At 41.2% G+C, this 23,890-nt stretch overlaps 2 protein-coding genes across 2 annotated transcripts; one reads left to right on the plus strand and one right to left on the minus strand.

Annotated features, from left to right (window-relative positions):
- Nucleotides 1-4,286: 4,286 nt before the first annotated feature.
- Setd3 (SET domain containing 3) lies at nucleotides 4,287-23,340 on the minus strand. Its single transcript, XM_064680288.1, has 3 exons — nucleotides 22,361-23,340; nucleotides 5,080-5,388; nucleotides 4,287-5,014 (listed from the first exon to the last, which is right to left on the minus strand). Exons 1-3 carry the CDS (start codon nucleotides 23,209-23,211, stop codon nucleotides 4,516-4,518), a joined length of 1,659 nt encoding a protein of 552 aa, XP_064536358.1. The 5' UTR covers nucleotides 23,212-23,340; the 3' UTR covers nucleotides 4,287-4,515.
- On the plus strand, nucleotides 8,561-20,219 carry LOC135426879 (ras guanine nucleotide exchange factor P). The gene is made up of 3 exons (XM_064680206.1): nucleotides 8,561-8,647; nucleotides 14,088-16,164; nucleotides 17,344-20,219. The coding sequence occupies exons 1-3, from the start codon at nucleotides 8,561-8,563 to the stop codon at nucleotides 18,483-18,485; spliced, it is 3,306 nt and encodes a 1,101-aa protein (XP_064536276.1). The 3' UTR covers nucleotides 18,486-20,219.
- Nucleotides 23,341-23,890: the final 550 nt, after the last annotated feature.

Below are 23,890 nucleotides of genomic sequence, written 5' to 3' on the forward strand. Positions count from 1 at the left end.
ATTAAGTAAAATGTTCGCTTGACAAAGAACGTGAACATATTCAACGAATATTGCAGGCGAGTAGTATTTAATTATTATTTAAATAAAATTAAATAGCATTAAAATTATATTGTTTGCCTTCGCGCATTTTTTTGCACTTGCGATATTTCAAATTTCCCTTTTTAACTGAAACCTTCATTTCCATTTCCAATCAGCGCAGCTTTTACATAGATATTTAAATACATTTTAGGTCAATCGGTTGAGAAAAAATGGAAATAAAAATGGGTAAAAAAATTGTAATAAAAAAAAAGTGTTTTAAACCCGTTTTCCACCCATTTTTCACACTTGAAGGTGGAATTGGTCTGTAAACTGTTAGAAACGCGTAAAATGCGCCTGCAGTGAATTTTTTAAAAACTCTTTAAAAATTAATTTGAAGCTGATCGATGATAAACACATAAAAGATTTTTATAACCGATTTCCACCAATTTGTCACACTTGCGGGTGGAATTGTTCAAAATCCATCCCAGAGTATACTTAACTTCCTTACGGCTTGGCTTCTGAGATGTAAGAAAAGCGTGAAACGCGCCTTCCGTGTAATTTCACAAAGCCCGTTAAAAATGTGTTAAAATCTGAACCGATGTTAAGAAAAAAAAGTTTCCTATAACCGTTTCACACGAATTATTCACACTTGCGGGTGGAATCGGTCTGTGAAATGTTTGAAAGGCGTGAAAAACGCCTTCGAAGCTGATCCGATAGTAATCAAAAAAAGTTTCTTACAACCGTTTTCCACCAACTTTTCACACACTTGCGGGTGGAATTGTTCGAAATCTCGTCCTAGCGTGCACTTAAATTCCGCACGGCTTGGGCTGTGAAATGTTTACCAATCAATCAGTCAGTCAGTCAGTCAGTCAGTCAGTCAATCAGTCAGTCTGTCAATCAGTCAGCCAGTCGGGATAGAAGAATAATCGACATACTTTACATGCAAGTCAATATCCGACAGCGTCCGGGTCTCGAGGTCTTGCCAACAGCTGCCAACTGAAGTGCTGTTAATTATGGAGTCGAACTGCAATCATAATGCCTGTTGCTGGCTGTTGTTGCCAGCGCTGAAAGCGGAATGCATATTTGATTGCGAATTGTATCCGTACCGCTGCCCGGCGCCTATCTAGCCCCCCCCCCCCCCCCCCTCCCAAGCTGCACCCACACAGCTGCCTGGGAAATTGGAAATGCAAACACTTTGAAAACGTCATTAAAATGGCGCACAACAAAAGTCATTCGTAATGCAACCAACGACGGCAACCAGTTGCAAACCACTTGCGCGACATTTGATTTGACACTTGAATAGCTATATTTAGAGGGTATTCAGATGCCACGCCCAGCCACCCACTCAGCAGGCAGTTCCACACCCCGACCCCACTGAAATCCATCATCCATTGCAGTTGGCATAGTCGATTTTCGCGCTTGGAATTCAATTGCACAATTTGAAAAGTGTTTAGGCAGTTGATTGAAATATATGCATGCATGTGTGTGCGTGTGTTTGAGCATATCTTGTTGGCAATTTGGTATGGCTTATGCCATCGATTGCTGCTGCTCCTGCTGCTGCTCCTGCTGCAGTCGAGCTGAGTTTCAGCATTTCCTCCGCAAGCGCAAACGGCGAAATTCCATTCGCATCACTTAAAGTTGCAGCCCTCTGCCCACCCCCCCTGCCTTGTCCGCCCCCTTTTTGGAAAATTTGCTAATTGGACTGGCCAATTTGTTGCTGTCAAGCAATTAGCAAATGGCCACGCCCACCGGCCCTCAAACAGTAAGCGGCTTAGCATTTTTGCAACACATGCCACGCTACAAAGAAGCGGACCAAAACGCAAAAAACGACCACTCAACATTGTGAGCACTTGTTGACACTGCCAGGCTCTGTCCGTGTGTGAGTGTGTGTATATGTGCGGGTGTGTGTGGGTGTGTGTGGGTGTGTATGGGTATGTGTTATATGTCTTATATGTTTCCCAAACATTAATGGATGACAGGGGAAATATAATGCATATAACATAATGTATCGATATATGTTTATCGATCATTGTGTGTAGCTTATCATTTTGCTTTACGGTTTTGCAGATATGTGAGAATAGCTCGTAAATACTGAGTTTGATGAAAACATACAACAACTCATTTCCGAGCGCTGCTTCCTATAGAGCTGTATAATATAAGTAGTAGTGCGATAATGATTAGAGTTGACTCAAATATAAGCAGCATACTCTAAATAGTTAATCCCGGAATAAGTCAAGATATCATTAGAAACAAAGAAGTCTTTCATAGAAGAACCTCCTTCTCGACCGATCGTTCCTATGGCAGTTATATAGCAGATATAGTGGTCCGATCTGGCCGGTTGCGACATACGTACAGCCTGCAACAGAAAGTCGGACTCATGCTAAGTTTCAAAAGGATAGCTTTTAAACTGAGAGACTAGTTCGCATTGAAACGGACAGACGGATAGACGGACTTGGCTATATCAACTCGGCTATTGATATATACACTTTATGGGATCGGAGATGTCTCCTGTCATGCGTTACACTTTTCATGACAATATTATAATACCCTTTTAAAGAGTGCATGGTTATATGCATAAACGTCAGCTGGCATTTAAAGCGTCTTTAAATCTGCCCGAAGTTAACTTGAAATCCACAAACAAACAAATATTGTTAAGAATAATGCTATGTAATCCTTTTCAAATACGTGCATAGCCCAATAATTTGTTGGGCATAGACGTAGCCTACACGAGTTTAGACTTAACGGAAATGCGTTTAAACTTACCTGGTTTACATGCCTGACCTTTTCATATGCGCAGTATATAGTGTGCATTTCCCAGCATTTCACAGCATTTCCCTGCAATATCTTTAACTTTGTCCTTTTCCGTGTCTACTTTTTGCATGTTTAAATAATGTGTCTGTGTGCGTTTCATCAAACGTTGAAACGTACGCGTTTGGCCGCACAACAGTTACGTTATACATAAATCTACGCATATTGCCGCACACACACACACACACCCGCATACACATACACACACACACACACACACACACAGCAAAACACACGCCACATTGACAAAGGGGCAGCCGCATGGACACGTGGTTGAAAGCATGGCTTGTTTTAATCCTAATACTCTGTCTGTGTGTGTGGGTGTATGTGTATGCGGGTGTGTGGGTGTGTGTGTGGGTGTATGTGTGTGTGTGTGTGTGTGTGTGGGTTATATGCTACTTAAGCACTTAAGCGCATTTTCATACATTTAAGGCGATTTCGTTTCTAATGCTCATTTCCATTTGTTGCTCCTATTTGTTTGAACAATGCTCCTTTCTTGTTGTTGTTGTGTTTATTGTTATTGTTGTGTTTATTGTTGCTGTTGTGTTTTTTTTCTGTTGTTTTCTTGTTGTGGTTTTTTGTTTTGTTTCTGCCATTAACTGATTTCGATGTGCAAATATCCAAAATAATTCCTTCACAATATATATTTAACTTAACAAAATGTTCAAACATGAAACGAGATGATTTCAAAAGCTACTGAATTTTCACAAAATGTTGTGTTTTAAATTAACTTGTGTCTTAGTTAACTCTCAAAGTCGATAAATTGCTCAAGTATTTAAAAGACCTCCGAAAACCAAGTCTAAATGACTTTGGGATCAATATACCAAAACGATTTCAGATTGTTTTAAAAGTTCCTAAGCACATAAAATATTGCAAAAATGTTATCCGTGAAATGAACTTAAATATTTTTTGATTATTTTCTTTAACAAAAATGTTATTTAAGAAACATTTTTTAAACAAGAAACTTCTTAAAATTAAACTCGTTAAAAAATCTGATACTCAAACGAAATGAAAACCAAACTTTTTCTAATATAATGTTATTTGTGTATAGTTTAAATAGTTTCTTGTTTTCCAGCTTGATTTAAGTCCATGCTTTCGATACATTAACAATTTTTAAAAAAAGTTATTTATTACGTTATTTTATTTGGCTCAAAAAGCAAACGTAAAACAATTATTAAATAATATTTTTTAAAAAAATTAAAGCAATAAATTAATGCATAATATTTCAATATCTCAAAGAAAGATTTAAAAAAAGAATTAGTTAAGCACTTTGAAATTTAAAGCAAACAATTTAATGCAAATTATTTCAAAATCTTGCAAAAAACTGTTGAAACTAGTTTCATGTTTTTCATTTTTTTTTTGTTTTTTTTTTTTTTTGTCAAGCAATAATTTAAGAATTTGCAGATATTTTTGAGCTTAACAAAAAAAAAATAAATTAAAAAAATAAAAAAAAATACACACACTTTGGGAAACTATGCGACGGCTATAAAAAACCGCCAGACATAGAATCTAAATGTTAGCCCACAAATTTGATGGGTTTTTATCGTATCGATATTGATTTCTTAGGCTTCTCGCTGGGATCGGAGTCTTTGTATGGGAACTAGGCAAAAAAAAATATGTTTGACTTGGGCACGCGCTGCGACTGTTGGTAAATGGCCACTTGAGTTAGTTGATTGGGCGCCCCTTTGCTTAGACCTTGAGGCGCTCCTGGGCATATTGCAGCGCGTCGCTGAGTATGCGACGTTCGAGGCGACGATACTGCAATACCATGATATCAATCTCGGATGGAGCTGGCTGTTGCTGCAATGCCTCCAACTGCTGCTGCTCATCGGCCTCTTTGAGCGTCGCATCGAGCACGCCGAGCAGCAGCTTGAGCCGCTGGTATAGATACTGCCAGGTGCGCGTCTCCAGATCCGTTTCAAGCGCACAATCAATGTGCAGCAAATCGATGGCGCGCTCCAAATCGCTGCACCAATGCTCCAGCTGCTCCTTGCTCATATTGAACACACGAACAAAGGCCAACAGTTCGCCGGAGATGTGCTCCGGTGCGGGCAGCACACGCAGCTCCGCCTTCCGCTCGATATTCAGCTCGGACAGCAGGAGGGCACGCTGCTCGGCCAGCGCGTCCGTTGGACTGAGACCCAAACGTATTTGCACATAATCCTTGGGATTATTCATATCCAGAAAGCTTTGCGAATTGAAAACAAATTAATGCATTATGCACTAGGGTTTAATCCCTTGCCAGGCACTCACCCATGATGCACCAGTCGATCCGCATTGGATCTATCTCCGTAGTAAATAAAGAACTGTTCGCCCGCCTTAAATGCCTCCTGGGCTATGCACTCCATTTGCTGTGCGGCCGGTTTGTAGTATGAGGTTATTTTGCCGCAACGATGATTCGCCATATCCCAATATGGTATCAATGCCGACATCGGTGAGTTTCTAACGCCCTTCTCCGACATTGGGTTCATTTCGAAGCCCGAAAATCGTATTACATCGGAATCCGTGGCCAATTGCCGGGGCACCAGATTCTGACGCGTCGTCACCGTGGACACCGCCCAGCTGCATGATTAAAATTTAAAAAAGTTCAGTTAACGTTTTATGTAAATCCTTAAACACCATAATTAAAAGTAGGTAAGACTGCGACAGGCGGCTATGCTTAACCAAAAGACACACAGTCCGATCCTTATAAGGTGTTCAGGTCTTAAATATGGGTGCAATATCTGTTTGTAAATATCGTTTTATGTTTCATTTTGAGGTATCCATTTAAACTTTGTAATCTATACGAGAACCTACAAAACAAGTTTGGTGTATATAACTTTTAAATGCATGTCTCAAAATCGATATCTATCGGTATAATATAAATAGGTGCAAATTTCGATAAGAAAAAGTGATAAACTCCTTTGAATTTATATATATATATATTCATATATTCATATATTCATATATTCACGTATTCATATATTCATTCATTCGAATATTTATATATTTTAAATTTCAGACCTTTTTCTATAGTTTCCGAGATAATCGTTCGAATTAAGCATATTTATACCTTATGTTACATACATTTGCACAAGCACATCATACCCATTTTAAACAATTGAACTGGTCATAGGGTATGGTTAGTTGAGTTATATTAAAACCGCTGAAAACTGTTTTCCTTTATACTGCTATTTGCAGTTGCAGTTTCTGCATTTTTTTTTCGATATACCCTGTAGATAATAAATTGACTAGCAATGGGTAGCATCAAGCCAGGCAAGCTTAGTTAAGCAAAGGGTGTATCGAGAATGAAGTTAAGACTAAAAAATGGTTAAAGTTCGAAATTGATGCGATTAAGGATTTTTGAATATGAATAAATTTAATAAGAAATAAAGTCAGAAATAAATTGAAAAAGTTAAGTCAAAAGATGATTGGAAAACCCAAAATTGCCTTTGCCTTCCTACGTTATTGACAAAAAGAAAATATACGTATTTTCATATTACAAAATTTGTTTTTCGTTCAAATCAATCCGTGTACAGGGTATGCAACGGTCGTGCAGTCGCCCCGCTCTCACATTATTTACTTATATTTTGGCTTTTGCGTGGCTTTGGACCACAAAGCAAAGTTTTCCATTTAATTGCGCATAAATTTTTCAATTTAATTATGAAAAGCGGCAACTTGTTTGAAGTGGTTAAAAAAAAAAAATGAGGGTTCCGCGCAGCAGGGGCGGGGGCAGCGCGGGGCTGTCGAGCAGGGATATTGCAGGTATGGTTAGAAATCGTCAGCAGCAGGAACAGAAACAACGACAACAACAACAACAACAACAACAGGAACACGAACGACAAGCAGCTAAGCAGCTTTTTGCGGTTGCCGGACTACACCAGCCCCAGCCCCCACGTCAATTGAGCCCCCCCCCCCCCTTCCCGCCCTTTTCGGTTGCGCCCCTTTTGTATTGGCCATTATGTGGTAGAAGCTGGCTTTGGAGCAAAGTTGCCATGCCAAAGTGTTTTTCGACGGATTTTTCTTTTTCTTTTTTGTTAACTAATTTCATAAAGGCATAAAACTTATCAAAGTGTTTGCCGTATAGAAGTCGACAAAAGTACCGCAACAAAGCGCCAGTTAAGCCAATTAACCGTAAAATAAGAGCTTTAATTTAACTAATCGAGTGTGCCTAATTTAAATAATAGAATATACGTATACATATTTTATGATCAGCTTCACTTTAATTAAAGCTCATATCATCTATACATATTTGGGCAGGTTTCTGTTAAATTTGACAAGCACTTTTAACAGTCGTATTTTAAAAAACCACTGACAAGCATATGTTATCTATTTATTTTATACAGGCCGCGTTTAAACACATTCATATTGTCTATATCTTATTTTTGCAAGCTCCTGTTAAATTTGACTAACACTTTTAGCAGACGAAATTTAAAAAATAATACACCAACTTAACTATATGTTATCTATATATCTTGATCAGCCTGCGCTTAAACACATTCATATCGCCTAACTTTGCAAGCTACTGTTAAATTTGACACACACTTCTAACAATCAAAATTTAAAAGTTTACCGACTTAAGCCTATGTTATCTTTATAACTTTAGCAGCCTGTGTTTAAACCCTTTCATGTCGTCTATGCATCATTTTTGTAAGCTGCTGTTAAAGTTGACAAACACTTTTAAAAGTCGAAATACAATAATTCACCGACTTAAGCATATGTTATCTATATATCTTGATCTGCCTGCGTATAGACACATTCATATCGTCTGTGCATCATTAATGCAAGTTACTGTTAAATTTAACATGTACTTCTTTCAAAGAATCCACCTTAACTAACAGCATACGCTTCAAGTCTACATCTTAAGACATTCAAAGCCATTTTTCGAACAAATTTAACATTCGATATCCATCGTACAAACGCATTCAACAGTCGCTATTTAAATCAGATACAGAAACAAACATATGTGCCAACTGCACATGCTGCAACTCTTAACATTCTCAATATAGTTTGACAAACACTTAATTAAGTTGTCAGCTTTGATATCAATTTCTTAGTTCAATCTAAAAATGACAGCCACTTTATTATGCTGTCAACTTTTGGTATTGTGTGTACTGTTGTGACTGCTGCCAAAATGTCTAAATACAATTTGTGCACCTATGATATATTTAACAGCATGATAAAATGCCAGTGTTGCCACCCCGACTGCCAGCTTGGCTAGCTGACACTTAAATATAGATTGAACAACATATTTCTATAGCCAGCAAACGACAGAACGTTGCCACATTTCATATTGAGTGATTGGCAGCATTGAAGTGTTGCCACCCAGCAATGACAAATCTGGCAGCACACAACAACAATGCACTTAAGCCAACAGTAGCTTGCAAGAGTAAGTGAAAATATGTATTAAATAATTTCATACGGCTACGCTTTTTACTCAACCCTGGCTTATTGTCAATTTAAAATCATAGCGTTGCCATATTTCTGCACAATTTCAACACATAAGTGTCATGAGCATGAAAACCCGAGACGTTATGTCAACTGCAATAAGCTGCGAGCGGGACATGGCAGACCCGGGCAAAATATTTGCACAGTCGATGACAACTTTAACGCTAACTTGACATTTATCGACTGCACAAAAACAACAACAACAACAACAACGACAATGGCATTATAAAGTAGAAGAAAACGTTGCAGCTCAACAGCTTGGCAATAAACTGCCCGCTGGATAAAAAAAATAAACAAGAGTGCTGAAATGGGAAATGCCCGACTAAGGGATACCCTGAATCTTCTTCCATCAACACCAACTACCGAACCGAACTACTTGCCACCGCCTCATACTGTATGTATGTATGTGTGCACATGTATATAGAGATTCACGTGACTTGCCAACCGCACGTTTTCTTTAATAACTTCTGTGTTTCTTAACCGATCTTGATCAAATTTTCAGCAGTAGATCTTATTGTGCTATAGAATATATTTATATTCAGAAATTGCGACCGTTGTTGATGTGCAGTTGCAATTGATTTATTTACTCAATTTATAGCTATGGGCTGAAGATGGGGCATGGCGATAGCTCTAGAAGGAGAGATACTTGATCTATATGTATATACAATTCAAGAAGCTACGTGTCAAGTTTGGTGACTCTAGCACTGTAAACCTAGGGTATTTGCTCAAAAAACCGGATTGCTATATCGATTTTTATCGATTGTTTCGAAACGGGGCAAGCTATCGATTATCACAAAAACAAACTCGTACAGCGCGGGCTCTAGGAGGAACTACTAATCGACGCATTCATACATACGGAAAGGCAGGCGGACATCGGTAGATCGGCTCGACTATAGAATCTGATCAAGAATATTTTTTTTTTATGATGTTTGAGATGCTTCCTTCTGCCTGGCACATACTTATGCACAAAACCATTATATCCCTTTTCCCCATTTTTAATGGATCAGGGTATAAAAATAAGGCCAAAAAGTGCACGGAAAAAACTCAAAAAACTAGAGAAAAGGAAGAGAAGAAAAAAGTGAGGTTATGTGACTATAAAAAAACGCCGCATGCGGCAGCCAAACGAAGCGCGTTGCGAACTTTTGGAGGCTGCTGTTGCTCTTGCTGCTGTTGCCGCTGCTGCTGACAGGCCAAGTTCTAAAGTGTTGCCATTGCTGTCAACACAGGCGGACACATACACTCGCACACACACACACACGGTCTCACACACATGCATGCCACACGCTGGAGTCTGTCTCTGTCTTGCTCTTGCGCCTGTATGTGTGTGTGTCTCAATTTGATTTAATGCATTGCAAAAACACGCGCAGGGTTGCATTTTAAAGCTGCTCCCATTGCAGGCTCTTTTTCTTCTTCTTCTTCTTCTTCTTTGTGCGCCCTCAATTGCAGCTTGTGGCATTGCTGCTCGATTCTGTTCAGTTCGTTTGGGATCTTTGTTTAAAACTTTGCCGAATGAAACAATTCGATTGCCATTGACGTCCATCTTCATTATGCATGCAATCTCCACAGCCAAAACTTGACCATATTGAAAAGAAAAAGCCAAAAAAGTGTTTCTTTGGGAGTGCCCGACTAGCGGATACCCTGAACCCAACGCCCTTGCCTCCAACCAAGTCCTTGAGACATGCATTCTTCAATAACTTTGGACTTTACTGTCCGATCCTTATAAAGTTTTCAGGACTATATCAAGGTTCCTATTTTTCCAATTTCGTGCGGAACATGTTTAGATATACAAGAAGTTCAACGTTTCGGATTTGTGTATGCATTACAAGAGATTCATGTCTTGGTGTCTTGAGCTCTTATAAGCTATCGATATCGATTTGGATCGATTTCGTGTTAACGAGGCGAGCTATCGATAATTCCAAACAAACTTTATCTGCCAAACTGTTTCATATTCCACGACTCTAGCTCTTATAGTCTCTGAGAACAAACGGGCAGATTTATGTATGCCGTATGGAGTCGTATAAACCTCCTCTCGCCTGTTACATACATTCACACAGAACTTCTATACCCTTCTAAGCCATTTTCAATGGAACACGAAGGCGGGGGTAGAGCAGATATTCATCCAATTTGAAAGGTAGACAACAAAACATGTCACACAGCGAGCGACGCCACAGTCAAATGATTTGAGGGAAATGCGTTTAATGCTTTTTTCCCAGCAATTGCACTGCAGGCAACGGCGTCTAGAGATGAGCACGTGATGAACTTGTTTTAAAGCACAAAACACTGACAAATAATTCAAAATTATAAATAAAGAATCGTGACTTGATATCGAAATTGTGAAATTAATTTGTGAACTAAACGCAGAACAAAAATTCGAGCAATCACTGTATATTTGCACCAAGATCCAATGCGGATAAAAACAGATTAATTTGCGTAACTCGCGAAAAGACAAACGCAACTATCAAAACAATAGATTCAGAGAACATTATCGATATGTAATCGATTTGTTATCGAAGTGTACTCGATATATTGCCGATACTTTTATATTCATGCCCAAATTCATTACGACAGGCGCCCATCTCTAACTAAGGAAGCGCCCAAATTGCCGAGCGCCTTGGCTTATGCAATGATTTCTGTTCCATTCCATTTCGTCTTGTTCCATTCCGCATTGTGCTTTACTGCCTTGCTACAGCTGTGGAAAGTGTGCTGGTTGGGGCGAGGCGTGGCGGAACGGTTTGTGTTTTCAACTTTACATTATTTTTGCATTGTTTGCAGTTGTCGCAAAAAGTTTTCGCTTCTCGTCTCTGCGCTGCAGTCGCTTCTCTCGTCTCGCCGTTTGTTTTCGGCTGGCATATTGGGTAATGAGTTTCGGCCAAAACTCTGAGCGAGTTTTGGCGCTTTGTTTGGTTAACTTTTCAACGTCAACAATTTAGTTTTGTCATTAGCCTTCGAGTTAATTATTCGCACGGCGGCATTGCAAATTTCTGAAATACGCTCAGGTATTTGTGGGGCTCTCATCACTTAATGGCTTCACAAACAATCACAATAAAGGGTAACAACAACAACAAAGCATGCAAAAAGTAGAGCCAGCATAGAACTCTGGGCTGCTGCTGAATTGAAACAAGTTGCATATACAAAAATAATATTCCTTTGCTAACTATAAGATATACCTGAAAGTTGAGCTTGAACAGAGAAGCAATATAATTCAATTCAATCAATTGAATCCCTTAAAGCATTATTATTTTCGGCATGCCTAAACTGAAATACCCATTAAAATATATACATATATATCAGATTTATGTTATTTTTCACTTAACTCAATTCTTAATTGATTTTAATTAGCAAGCTTTGTGGTATCATCATATTATAGCCATTTTAGACTAGTCTCAAAGCGCCGACCACTGATCAAGAATTTATATAGCTAACAGGATTGAAGATATGGAAGATAATATCAAGCAACAATTTAAAGCTTTACCAAGTTTCATCAAAATAGCTTCAATGAGCTTTGAGCTCGCATAGGACAGCTGAATAGATATGCATAGGTAGCGTCACGCGGTACCTGATTCTATTTAACGTTTAAAAATCTCGGAAAAAGTCTGCTTTAATGCATAACAAATGATGCTGTGCAAAGTGAAGTAAACAGTCCCTTTGGTAGGTCATCAAAAAGCCAATCTTATCAATTTTATTAATGTGGGCTTCGAATCCCAAACCACAGACAGGCACACACACACACACACATGTACACTCATAAGGCTCATAAATGCAGAAATCGGAATTTGCATTAGACTGATTGGAGCTGGGAAAATAACAGTGCGAGAAAGAGAGGGCGTGAGCGAAAGAGAGAGAGAGAGAGAGAGAGAGATAGAAAGAGTTACCATTGGGCCAAGCCAATTACTCAGGCTAACCATGGGCGTGCAAGGGGTGATTAGGGGCAGGAGCAAAGGCTGGAGCGGGGGATGGAGCGGGGGCTGCGGCACAGGCACATGTTCGATGCCAACAACATAATAATCCCGGCTGCGAATAATCATCCAAGCTTTTACGCTTCTTATGCAGACATCAACATAATGGGGCGGCTAACTGGACGCGAGGGGTAAGGCAATATGCAGTAGGGGGTGAGTAAAAAGGGGGGGAGTAAAAGAGTTGGCGTTAAATTGAAAATTAATTACGTGAACAGAAAAGCGCCTGAAGTCACGGTTTGGCAGATTATCAATAGTCAAATCTCTCTCTCTCTCTCTCTCTCCCTCGTATGCCCAACTCTATCCGTCTCTTTCGCTATTTTCCCGTAAGAGCAGTTTAGGAAGTTTAGACAGCCTGTGTGTGTGTGGTTGGTTGTGTGTGTGTGTGTGTGTGTCTGCTTTAGCCAAATTATAGCAAATGGCAAATGTAATTATGAATTCAGCAAACATTGATTGCCTTGTCGGCGAGTGCTGCTCTAGTTAATCAAATTTGATGGCATATATAAATCATTAACACAAATTATGGCAGTTATCTAGAACATATCGATAACAAACTGTTTGGTCGTGTACAAAGCAATGTTGGTCTTATCGATAACGGAGCGGTAACATATCGATAACATAGCGATAACAAGCTGTTTGCTATGTACAAAGCAGTTTTGGACTAAGTAATGGGCTTCAATGTTGTTCAAATCAAATCGATAGCAAATCAGCTGATAATCGATAACAATTCAGCGCGTACGCCAATCGATAACAATCGATAAGTGCTAGCTTTTTGCGCAATCAACAAAAGTCTTACCAAAAATTAAGTTATTTGCAGAAGGTAAAGCCGAGAATTAAATAATTCCCTAGATGGTACTCTTCTATATAAATATATGTATTAATATCTTAGCTCTTTCCTTCTACAAGTCAATTAATAGCTGCCTTGCTATAACCTATCTACCTCTGTCTTCTCTTTTCACTTCTTTGTTACTCTCTTCCTCACTTCGTATATTTTCCATATCCGTTTATTGTTCTATATTTCCAACTCTTTCTTTTGCTTTTCCTTTCGCACTACCTAGCTGTATTCCTATCTCTTTCTCTTATTCCCTCGCTCTCTCACTCAATCTCTTTCTTTACCTCGTTTATAAAAAGCTTTATTCCTTATATTTTCTTTTATCTTTATATTTTATTTCTCTCTTCGTTTCGATATTTCTTCTTTCTCTCTCTCTCTCTCCTCTTTTTTGAATACCCTTCTTGTGTCTCCGTATCTCTATTTCGTTTGATGTTTATCTTTCTCTCGTATTTCCTTTTAATTCTTTTAACCTTCCATTCGTGTCGCCTTTCCCTTCTCTTTTGCTTGCATCCTTTATATATTTATCCTCTTCTCTCCCCATTTACCCTCTATGTTATTTCACTCCTTCTACCTTTCATATTCAATAAACATATATCTATCTGTTTCTTCCCTCCACTCTCTTTCCCTCTCTTCAACCTCCCTATAACTTTGAGGAGCATTAATTTTTGAATTCCTCTATGCGCTTAATTCGTAAACGTTTCACCAGCTACACACTTAAATATACTGTCGTCTAGCATATTGTTGTATCTGTTTTGATGAACAGATTTAAATGGGTACTCACACGCATATGTTAAATTGATTGCTCACACACACCCGCACAGCCGCACACTCACATACACACACGCTCACAGAGCCTTTCACACAGACCGATTGCTCTGGTGGCAGCATTCATAAATGCCATCAATCAATGAAGTCCATCAATCAATGAAAGTCAATCCAACGCGCTGACCATGTGCTAACCGGCGCTATAAATCTCTCTTTTTCTGCTCAGCTGAATCTGATAAGCCGTCCCATTCATGCTTGTTCTTTCTCTTCCACTTCACTTGCAGCAGCTGCTCCAAACTGGCGTCTCTCTCATTGTGGACGATGGCAAACCAACGCCCGAGGCAGCTGTGTCCCGACGTCGTCCCGGCGGCGGCAAACGCAAACGACGTCCCCAACTGCCGCTGGCCACAATGGGCGCCAACGAGGAGGAGAACAATGGCGCCTATTGGCGCGGACATGTGGAGGATGATCACAGTGCAGCTGCTGCTGGGAATGTTGGTGTCCGGCGCAAACAGTTGCCCATACGCGAGCCAATGGCGGCACTGGAACGGGAACGCGACCGGCATCGACAGCGTCCGACGGAGGCGCCAGCCGTGGGTGGCAAGGCCTATCGACGACCCTACGGCCAGGCCAAGAAACAGGATCAGGAGCAACAACTGCAGCAGCAGCAGCAACAACAACTGATGCCAACAGCTGCCACGGGCAACAGAACGCCGGTGGATCTGAAGAATATTTTGAAAAACTCGGGCGGGCTCAGTCTCAGCGAGATATTGCAACAGAAGAATCTATCGCTGGATGATCTGCTCAAGGGCAAGCAGAATGCGCTGCTGGCGCTGCAGACCACAGCGGTGGCGCCTGCATCCGCTAGCCAGGAGCCCAAGGTCAAAGCAACGGGCCAGAGCAGCAACGGCAACAACAAGCATGGTGTGCGACGCATACCCGCCGCCTTTCTGACGCATGAGCAGGATGTGGAGGAACAGCAGCAGCAGCAGCAGCAGCAGCAGGAAGATGCCCGCCAGCAGGAGGATTCCCGGGAGGAGCTGTTCAAGCCCAAGCAAAACAAATTGCCGGCACTGCAGCGTTTAAAGCTATTCGGCAGCTCGTCGCGCGAGGGCAGCAGCACCAGACGCACGCTGCATGCCAGCAGCACAGCAGCAACAGCAACTGTTGCTAGCAGCACAACGACAACAACGACAACAACACGTTTGCCGCTGTACAAGAAGCGACAGCAAATGCGCTCCACACTAAAGCCGCCAGCATTGTTCAAGGCAACAGCAAGCAGCACAACCGCAACAATAACTACAACCGCAGCAGCAGCAGCAGCAACAGCAGCAGCAACCGAGCTGGATGAGCAGCAATTGCTGCTGGAGACAACAACAGCTGCTGTGACAGCGGCCGCAACAGTTGCGCCCGAAGCAGATGTGTCCGAGGAGGAGAACAGCAGCGAGTTGCCACCAGCAACGCGTTACCGCACGCGCCACAACAGCAACAACAGAGGCAGCAGCAACAGCAACAGGGACAGAGACAGCAGCAACAGAGACAGCAACAACAAACAGGAGCAAACGAAACGTCTGCGTGACAATATTATTGGCAGCATTTATGATCGGAATTCCGTGGAGAGCATTGAGGATGTGGAACTGGAGCTGGCTGAGAATGTTGTCAGCTCCGAGGCCACGCACAGCACAGCAGCAACACACAATAGTAACAGCAGCAGCAGCAACAGGTTCGGCAACAACAGCGCCGAGCAGCTCGGCTATAATGATGGCAACGATGAGCTGGAGAACTTTTTCGATGAGGTCGAGAGCAATACGCAACACATAAGCGTGCCAGCGCCGATAACCACGGCCCGGCCGAGCAGTCCGACTATGCGTGTCCGGGCCAAGCAGCCCCGGCCACAGGCACAACCCCAACCACAGCCGCAGCAACAGTCGCCGGCGCCGATGATTTTAATGGATGATGTGGACGATCGCACAGATCTGCTGGAGTTAATTGAGGATCGACGTTCGGGCAATCGTTTGTTTAAGGTGCTCGAACAGCGCAACATGACGCTGGAGGAGCTGATCGAGCATCGAAAACGGGGCTCCAGTCAGCTACATTTGTCGACCATACTGAGCACGGGCAAGGATCATTCGCGTTTCTATCCGGGGCAGAAGGTTGTGCTGCAGGATAATATGGATATTGTGACGGCATTTGAGAATTTTCCACATTTCAATTTGATTGATTTGAAGAGCGTTAAACCGGATGAGATAAAAACGGATTCGCAGGGCTCCAGTTATTTTACATCGATTATCGATATTGAGCCCAATAATGATAATGACGATAATGGCGATAACAACAACGATAACAACAATCGTAATCGAGGTATAACTGCATTGCGGCTACGGCGTCAACGTCAGCGCCAGCGCGAGCAGCGCCGGCGACAGCTGCAGTGAGCGTGTGCTGAACGCGCGCGTATTTGGCGCGTGCTGAGCTGTTGCCGTTTATCGTTTATCGTTTATCGTTTCTTGATTATCGATTTTCCTTTTCCGTTGCCGTTGTTGTTGTTGTTGTACTTGTTGTCTATCGCGGCAGGTACACAGCAATGCGGCAGCAGCTCAGCACGCCAAATGCACACACGTAAGTAATAGCTAGGAATGTTTGGCATATTTCAAGTGCGTTTATGTTATCGATATATCGATTCTATAGTTTATCTAACAATTTATTTGCTGTCAATTCAGTTTACTATTCTATTAATATATAAAAATGTTGTTCGCGTTTAGGTTTACTTTTTCAAATCGTGTTTGTATTATCGACTTAATATCGATAGCATTACAATCAATTCAAAACTAGATTCTGTTAGGCCGGGACACACAGCTACCAGTTTTTTCAGCGCCTATTGATTGCATTTCATCGATAAGCGATACACTAGTGCATCGATACATAAATCGATAACATATTTTTGCATTCTATTCTATAGTTTATCTAACAATTCATTTGCGTTAAATTTATTTACTATTCTATACATGAAAGTACGGTAATAGACAGTAAAAACACACCGATATATAGATTCGGTGTAATCGATAAATTATCAAAAGCGATTCAATGTCTCCTCGCTAACATACAGATTAAATTTTAACAGAAAACTACCAATTTGATACAAAAACGTTGTTCGCTTTTAGGTTTAGTTTAGCAAACTGTGTGTGTGTTATCGATTAATTATCGATAGCATTCCAATTTATTGAAAAGTAGATTATGTTAGGCTGGAACATATAGTTATTTGTTTTGTATATGCCTATTGATAGCATATCATCGATAAGCGATGTACTAGTGCATCAATATATATCGATAACATATTTTTTTTACTACAACACACACCAAATATGCCATCACGCCTGGTACTTTAGCACACAAGCCACAGCTCGCTGTAACCGCCGCACATACACATCTTTATACACTAACGACAAGACTAACTCAACAATTCCCCTCCCCACCCCCCCTTCCCCTTCTACCACTCTATCTATCTCTCTCTATCTGTCTTTTCCTTTTCTTTGCGGCATACAGGACCCACCTATGCCCAGTCTTCCCTAGCAGCCACTGCAACAGCCCAACAACAACAACAGCAGCAACTGCAGCGCGGCGAAAAATCGCTCGGCTTTTTCCCTTCATGGAAAACTCTGGCGCTCGCCTCGCTGGCAACGGCAACAGCTGCACGCGCCGCCGCTGCCAATGCGGATGATAAGCGCAGTGCGTATTATTTGCCGCCGCCACGCCTACTACTCGACGGCAACTCACAGGAGCAGGATGACAGCAACAGCAGCAACAACAGCAACAACAGCAACAACAACAACAACAACAGCAACAACAACAGCATGGATATAGATCTTAGCGTGAATACGTTTGGCGGCGCGAGCAACAGAAATGTTAGCAAACTGGCGCCCAGCGAGGACAACAGCGATGTCATCGATACCATTGAGAATGAGGTAGCGCGTGCGCACGATTTACTCGATTTGGAGCTATCCGGACACGGCTTTCGACGCAGCCCGGCCGCAGCGGCCGCCACATCCATGTCGCAACAGCATTTGGGCAACCTGTACGCCAGCATGCCGGCGGGCATACGTTCGGCAATTGTGGCCAGTGCGGCCATTGTGCTCACCTCGCTGGGCACATTCATGGTGATATTTGTGGTCTGCCGCTGGAAGCAGCATCGACGCCGCAAGACCAGCTACCTAAAGACCTACAATGCGATGAAGAGCAAATTGCCGCAATTGGCGCAAACGGCGAACGCATCGCGACGCTCCTCGCTGCGCCAGCACATGGAGGAGCTGGTGGTCAGCAGCAGCAACAGCAGCGATGGCTGCCACAAGCCAACCATTGCCACGGTCTCGTGCAGCACACCAGTGCATCAGCAGCAGCAGCAATCCCATCAGCTGCAGCGTCAGAGCTCGTTATTGTTTAGCCGCGAGGGCTGCTGTGCCAGTTCCCTGACCAAGGCGGCAACAGTTGCAGCTGCAGCAACAACAACAACTGGAGCAGCAGCAGCAACAACAACAACAACTGCCACTGCCACGGCAGCTGGGCGTGGCGTTGGCTCATTGGCCCTTACACTGCGCAGCACACACCAGAAACTCAATACCATGGATCCCAATTCGCCGGAGGTGCAGGAATATCTATTCGATACACTGCGCAAATCGTTCGATAATTAAGCGCTAGGCTCTAGATAAAACAGTTTAGATAACACAAACACACACACACACACACACACACACACACACACACACACACACACAGACACACACTCTCAGTACAGAGACAACACTAGACAACATGTAGTGGTATCGCTCCGTTTAGGCCAAGTTTTATATAAACTATAAATATACTTAAAAATATTATAAATATATATACACAGAAAATACGTTAGTTTATGTACTTAAGAGAAATGGAATTTTTTTTTTGTGTGTGGTTGCATTAGGACTAGAATTGAAAAATAGTTTGGGATCATATGACACTGTCCGACGAATTGCCGGCCGAAACGAAAGTAAAAGTGATAAGCGAAGCGAGAAGCGAAGCTTGGGGATGTAGTTGGCAAAGCGCGAAGCTTTACGAAAAGTATGGCAGGGCGTGTAGCGAGAAGCATAGTGAGAAGTGCAGCGTTAAGCTAAAAGAAAGAGGAAAGGCAAGCAGCGTAAAGCTAAATTAAGCGAGAAGCGTTGCGAAGAGCATAGTGAGAAGCGCAAAGTAAAGCATAGCTAAGGAAAGTCTGAAGCAAGGCACGAAACGTAAAGGAAAGTAAAGCGAGAAGCGTTGCTAAAAGCACAGTGAGAAGCACAGCGAGAAGCAAAGCTAAGTGAAGTAGTTAGCACAGCGGGAAGCGTTACTAAAGGAAAAGTAAGAAGTGTAGCGAGAAGCATTGCGAGAAACAATAAGCGTAAATGAGAGTTAAGCCAGAAGCCTTGCGAAATGCATACTGAGAAGCGAAGCGAGAAGAGATGAAAAGGAAATAAGGCATTAATATAAGAACTGTAAAGGAAAATTAAGCGTGAAGCGTTCCGGAAAGAATAGTGAGCAGCGATAAACAGATAAGCAAAAATAGAAGACCAATTGGTAAGGGCAGGAAGAAGCGCTTCGAAATCCGCTCTGTTAAGCGTAACGAAAGATAAGGCTAAATGCACAGAAGAGAAGTAAGAAGCGAAGATGCGGAGTGAGAAGCGAAGAAGAGAGAAAGCGAAGCTTAGAAGGAACTGTCAAAAACTGTGCAGAAAGGCCAGTAAGAAGTGCAGCGAGATGTGTAGCGAGAAGAAGTTTTGCTGCTCAACATACCTAAAAAATATTCAATATAAGGGAAGGGACACCACTAGCAAAACGCAGACAAAAGTGAAAGGAAAGTGAGAAGTCTTTTAACCATGCTGAACACTTAATTTTCTGGCAAAAGATAGGTGCGCAGCTTAAAATAAGTAAAGCAAGCGTTGCAAGAAATAAACCTTTTCCTTATTTATAATTAAAAAGTAATTTCTCTTTAGAGAGAGAAGCGTAAAATGACCCACGAAATGAACACGTAGTAAGAAGCTGTACTAAACTCTGAATTATCTAAGCTTATCCATTACGCCCACTTTAACATTAGCCAAACCGATTTACAGCTGAGACTTTCATTAAACACGAGCTCACAGAAAAGACCATAATTGAAGTGCAAGCTCAAAGGAAAAACTGATGAATTGTACTTGCTGAAAACTAATTGTTAGCTTCAAGTTATGCTCATAGCAACGAGACAATTTGTAGTGCAGTGTCATGTTGTCCTAAGGCGCATACTAAAACAAATAGTACTTAGCTCTAAAGCTCTAATTACAATACGAACTACAGCTGACCCAATGATCGGGCGTGTGGCACGTAATTTTAGAACTCTAACCCAAAAAAAAAAAAAAAAAAAAATTAATAATGTAAAAGTGAAACTAGAAAATGGAAACCTAAAAGCCAAGATAAGTGATTTAAAAAACTGCGTTTCAGGGGCACAAACAGAATTGCAAATGGGTTTCGGTAGCGCACCAAAAGAAATGCACTAGCGGAAACACACACACACACAAGTACAGTTGTGCTGAAATCATTTAGTGTGGTTATGTTGCACAAGTACAGTTGTGCTTTTAGTGAGGTTATGTTGCACAGAAAACAAAATGCGAACAAAAGACGAACATAAAAAAAATTTTTGAGGACAATAAATATTTAAAACGATGCGAATCAAAGTATACCAAATTTATTGCTTTGACATTCAAATGCAAATGTGGGCGTGTCAACCACAAAAACAACAACAAGAACAACAAAAGCTATAACTCAGTTCAGTGCACTCGGGAAACGAGAAATTTGCTCAAAAACGTTACGAATATCTAAAAAAATAAAATTTCCAAATTCCGATTATACGATTTCAATTTTTTTTTTTTGTGCCCACAATATACGAAGAATATAACTAAATACACATATACATAAGTATACATAAAAGATATATGCATATATACGTAAATTTAAGCATGTAAATAAGTTAAGATTTGTTTTTCTCTTTTTGTTAATTCTTTTTTTTTTGTGCAAAATAAAAGGTAGTAAAAAAAGTATGTAGAAAATTATGAAATATTATTTCAACGAGAAATTATGAATATCTTCGGCACGCCGAAGATTTAATACCCTTTCCTTTTTGCAGATATGTGAGAAAAGTAAAGCTCGTAAATGCGGAGTTTGATAAACATTTTCTTGAGAAAAGAATATTTTGCCACACAAGAACCTACTTTTCGACCGATCTTTCCAATGGCAAGATAAGATTTTGTATATATATGAGAATCATAATGGAACTAATAACTCCCGAGTTTGGTCAAGTTATGTTAATATATAAAAAATGGTTTCCATATCAGAGAAAACTTTGGGACGGATCGTTCCTATTGCAGCTATATGATTTAGTAGTCCGATGCTAATAATATTTGGCAAATAAGTAGAACGCATAGTGAAACTAATAAATGCCGAGTTTGGGAAAGATATCTTGATAAACAAAAAAGTTGTTTATAATAGAACTTAATTTTCGATATAGTGGATAGGACATATGTGCTGCCTGCAACCGAAAGACGGACCTATGCAAACTTTCAAGAGGATAGCTTTAAAACCGAGAGACTAGTTCGCATGGAAGCGGACAGACGGACAGACGGACTTGGCTATATCAACTCGGCTGTTGATGCTGATCTAGAATATACATATATACTTTATGGGGTCGGAGATGTCTCCTTCTGTAAGTTAAACTTTGCACGACAAAATTATAATACCTTCTACAAGGGCACTCAAATTGGTTAAGCAATTTTAGAGATCATTTTTGATTGGACACACGGCGAGCGTGCGTTTAAAAATAAAACCAGAAAAGCCGTTGATGGCACACCGAAACATGCGATACACTTACAGAATGTAAAAAAGGTAAATATAATTAATGGATCATTCAGAACTCGTAATCAGCACGAAATTAAATTATTACAGTCAACATTTTTAATGCATCCATATCCCAGACTACATTTTTAAAACTAATATAAAACCTCTTTTAAAGTTCAATTCAATTCAATGTATTAATAAACATTCTTTAATAATCATGCAGAAACACTGGAAGCATGATGGAACGCTGGTAAGAAACAGTTGTAATGCTGAAACGCTGGAAATGAAACGGACAAGCTACTGAAAGCAGCTTAAAAATATGTTCAATTCCATGCTTGAAACCTTGAAGTGAAACGTTTGCCAAAATGAAAGCACACAAAATGGAAAACGTTTTTGAAAAGTCAAGTACTTTTCCAATTGAATTAGCTCATTTCATAAGCCCAACCAGATGGTATTAAATGATCTTGAGCATTAGAACAAATCAAAGCCGATGTCTAAATACCCTTACAGACATATGTCTAACACTTTTGCTGAGTTTGACACGAGACACAAACAGATCGGGCTAGCCGTTGTTGCCTGTTGCAGGGTAGGTTTCATGAAGGGCAGGTTATATGGAGCACACACCCACACACACTTGCATGCACACATGCACACATGCACACACACTTGCATGCACACTTAGTGCACTTACCGATAGAGCTCGTAGCAGAGGCCGTACTCGGTAAAGAGATTTGCCATGCCGGCCATAACGCTGTCATCGGGCTGCATGTAGGCGCACTTGTACATGGAGGCGTAGATGCGTGCAATGACGCGACAATGACGCACGGCAGCGGAGCAGGCAGATGTGCCGCGCAAGCGCTGCATTTGCTCCACTGTAAAGTATAGCACGGTGTTGTAGCGCGTGGGCAGCGTATCGATGAAGGGCTGCCAGGTACTGGCGGCGCCGCGCACCTTCTCAATGATGAGCATATATGTGACATTCAGGTGGGTGGGAAAGTCGACAAAGAGCTTGCGTTGTGCCTCGGGCAACAGCTCCTCGGAAAAGATGAGCTGGCGCGGCACAGTGAGCACCTGCTCGCCCTCGGCCAGATCGCGGGTGGCGCGCAGACCTAGCTGATAGCCGGGAAATGTTGTAATTTCCACACAATCGCTTTGCACACCGCCCGCGCGCGCCCACTCATTAAAGGCGGCCACCTTGGCCAGGCGCGTCTGTTCATTTGCATTGGCGGCATCGTCTGCGGGGCAGACGGCCAGCTGCAGCGGCTTTTCGTGCTCCATCAGACGCTCCAGCAGTGGCTGCAGCTCTACGTACTGTTTCCATTCGTCGTTTGCATTGGCCGGCTGGATTTCTACCACATCCAATATCGCCTGTATGACCAAATTTATTGCCTTGCGTTTCTTATCTTTGAGGCTGGGTATGCGGTTGCTTTTGGCCGCCTCCGCGTTGTTTGTGGATGTTGCCGTTGTCCCCGCTGCCGTTGGCTGCTGAGCATTTTTGTGCTGTTGTTGTTGCTGTTGCTTGTTGCGTTTGTTTTTGCCCATTGTGAGTTATTTCACAATTAAATACGTTGAATGAATTACCGGTTAAAAGACGCCGCCGCGCAACAACACCAAAACAACAACCAAATAAGGGTAAAAATTGAATGCAGCTCTGGCAACACGTGCAATCGTACTAGCAACAGCTGTGCAAAACTAGTATGCTGCTCACGCTCTAATCGATACTCTTTTAGTATCGATACCGGTGCGAGATATATTGGCATTACAATTACTGCAAACAGAGCTTGCTTATTTTTTATTTCTCTGAGAAAGTGAGTGTAAGGTGCTTTTATTTTTCGTTTGCTTAAGACGTTGCCTCTGTCAGCATATATATATATATATATATATATATATATATATATATATTATCGTAAACAAATTTCTTATTCTCTTTACGTGAGATACTCAATTGAATACCTTAAACTTTTTTACTATAAAATCGTTTTATAACTTAGAGTTTTTAACAAACATTTATTGAAAATGTGTGCCAGTTAGAAATATATCGAAATTCTTCATATTCCGATTTTTTCTTAGAATTTGTTTCTTATTGTATTATGCATTAAATTACATATTATTAATATTATATAGCAGCAATATTACATTTGCTTGCTTGAAAAACAAAAACAATATATTATTTAATTCTTATTGGTAGCATAAGGTTCTTTTGTCACTGTGTCAAGTATAT

This window comes from Drosophila montana, unplaced genomic scaffold, assembly GCF_035044405.1.
Source record: "Drosophila montana isolate Dmon_TW-CO22-7 unplaced genomic scaffold, ASM3504440v1 contig_2106_1, whole genome shotgun sequence".
Classification (NCBI taxonomy): Eukaryota; Metazoa; Arthropoda; class Insecta; order Diptera; family Drosophilidae; genus Drosophila; species Drosophila montana.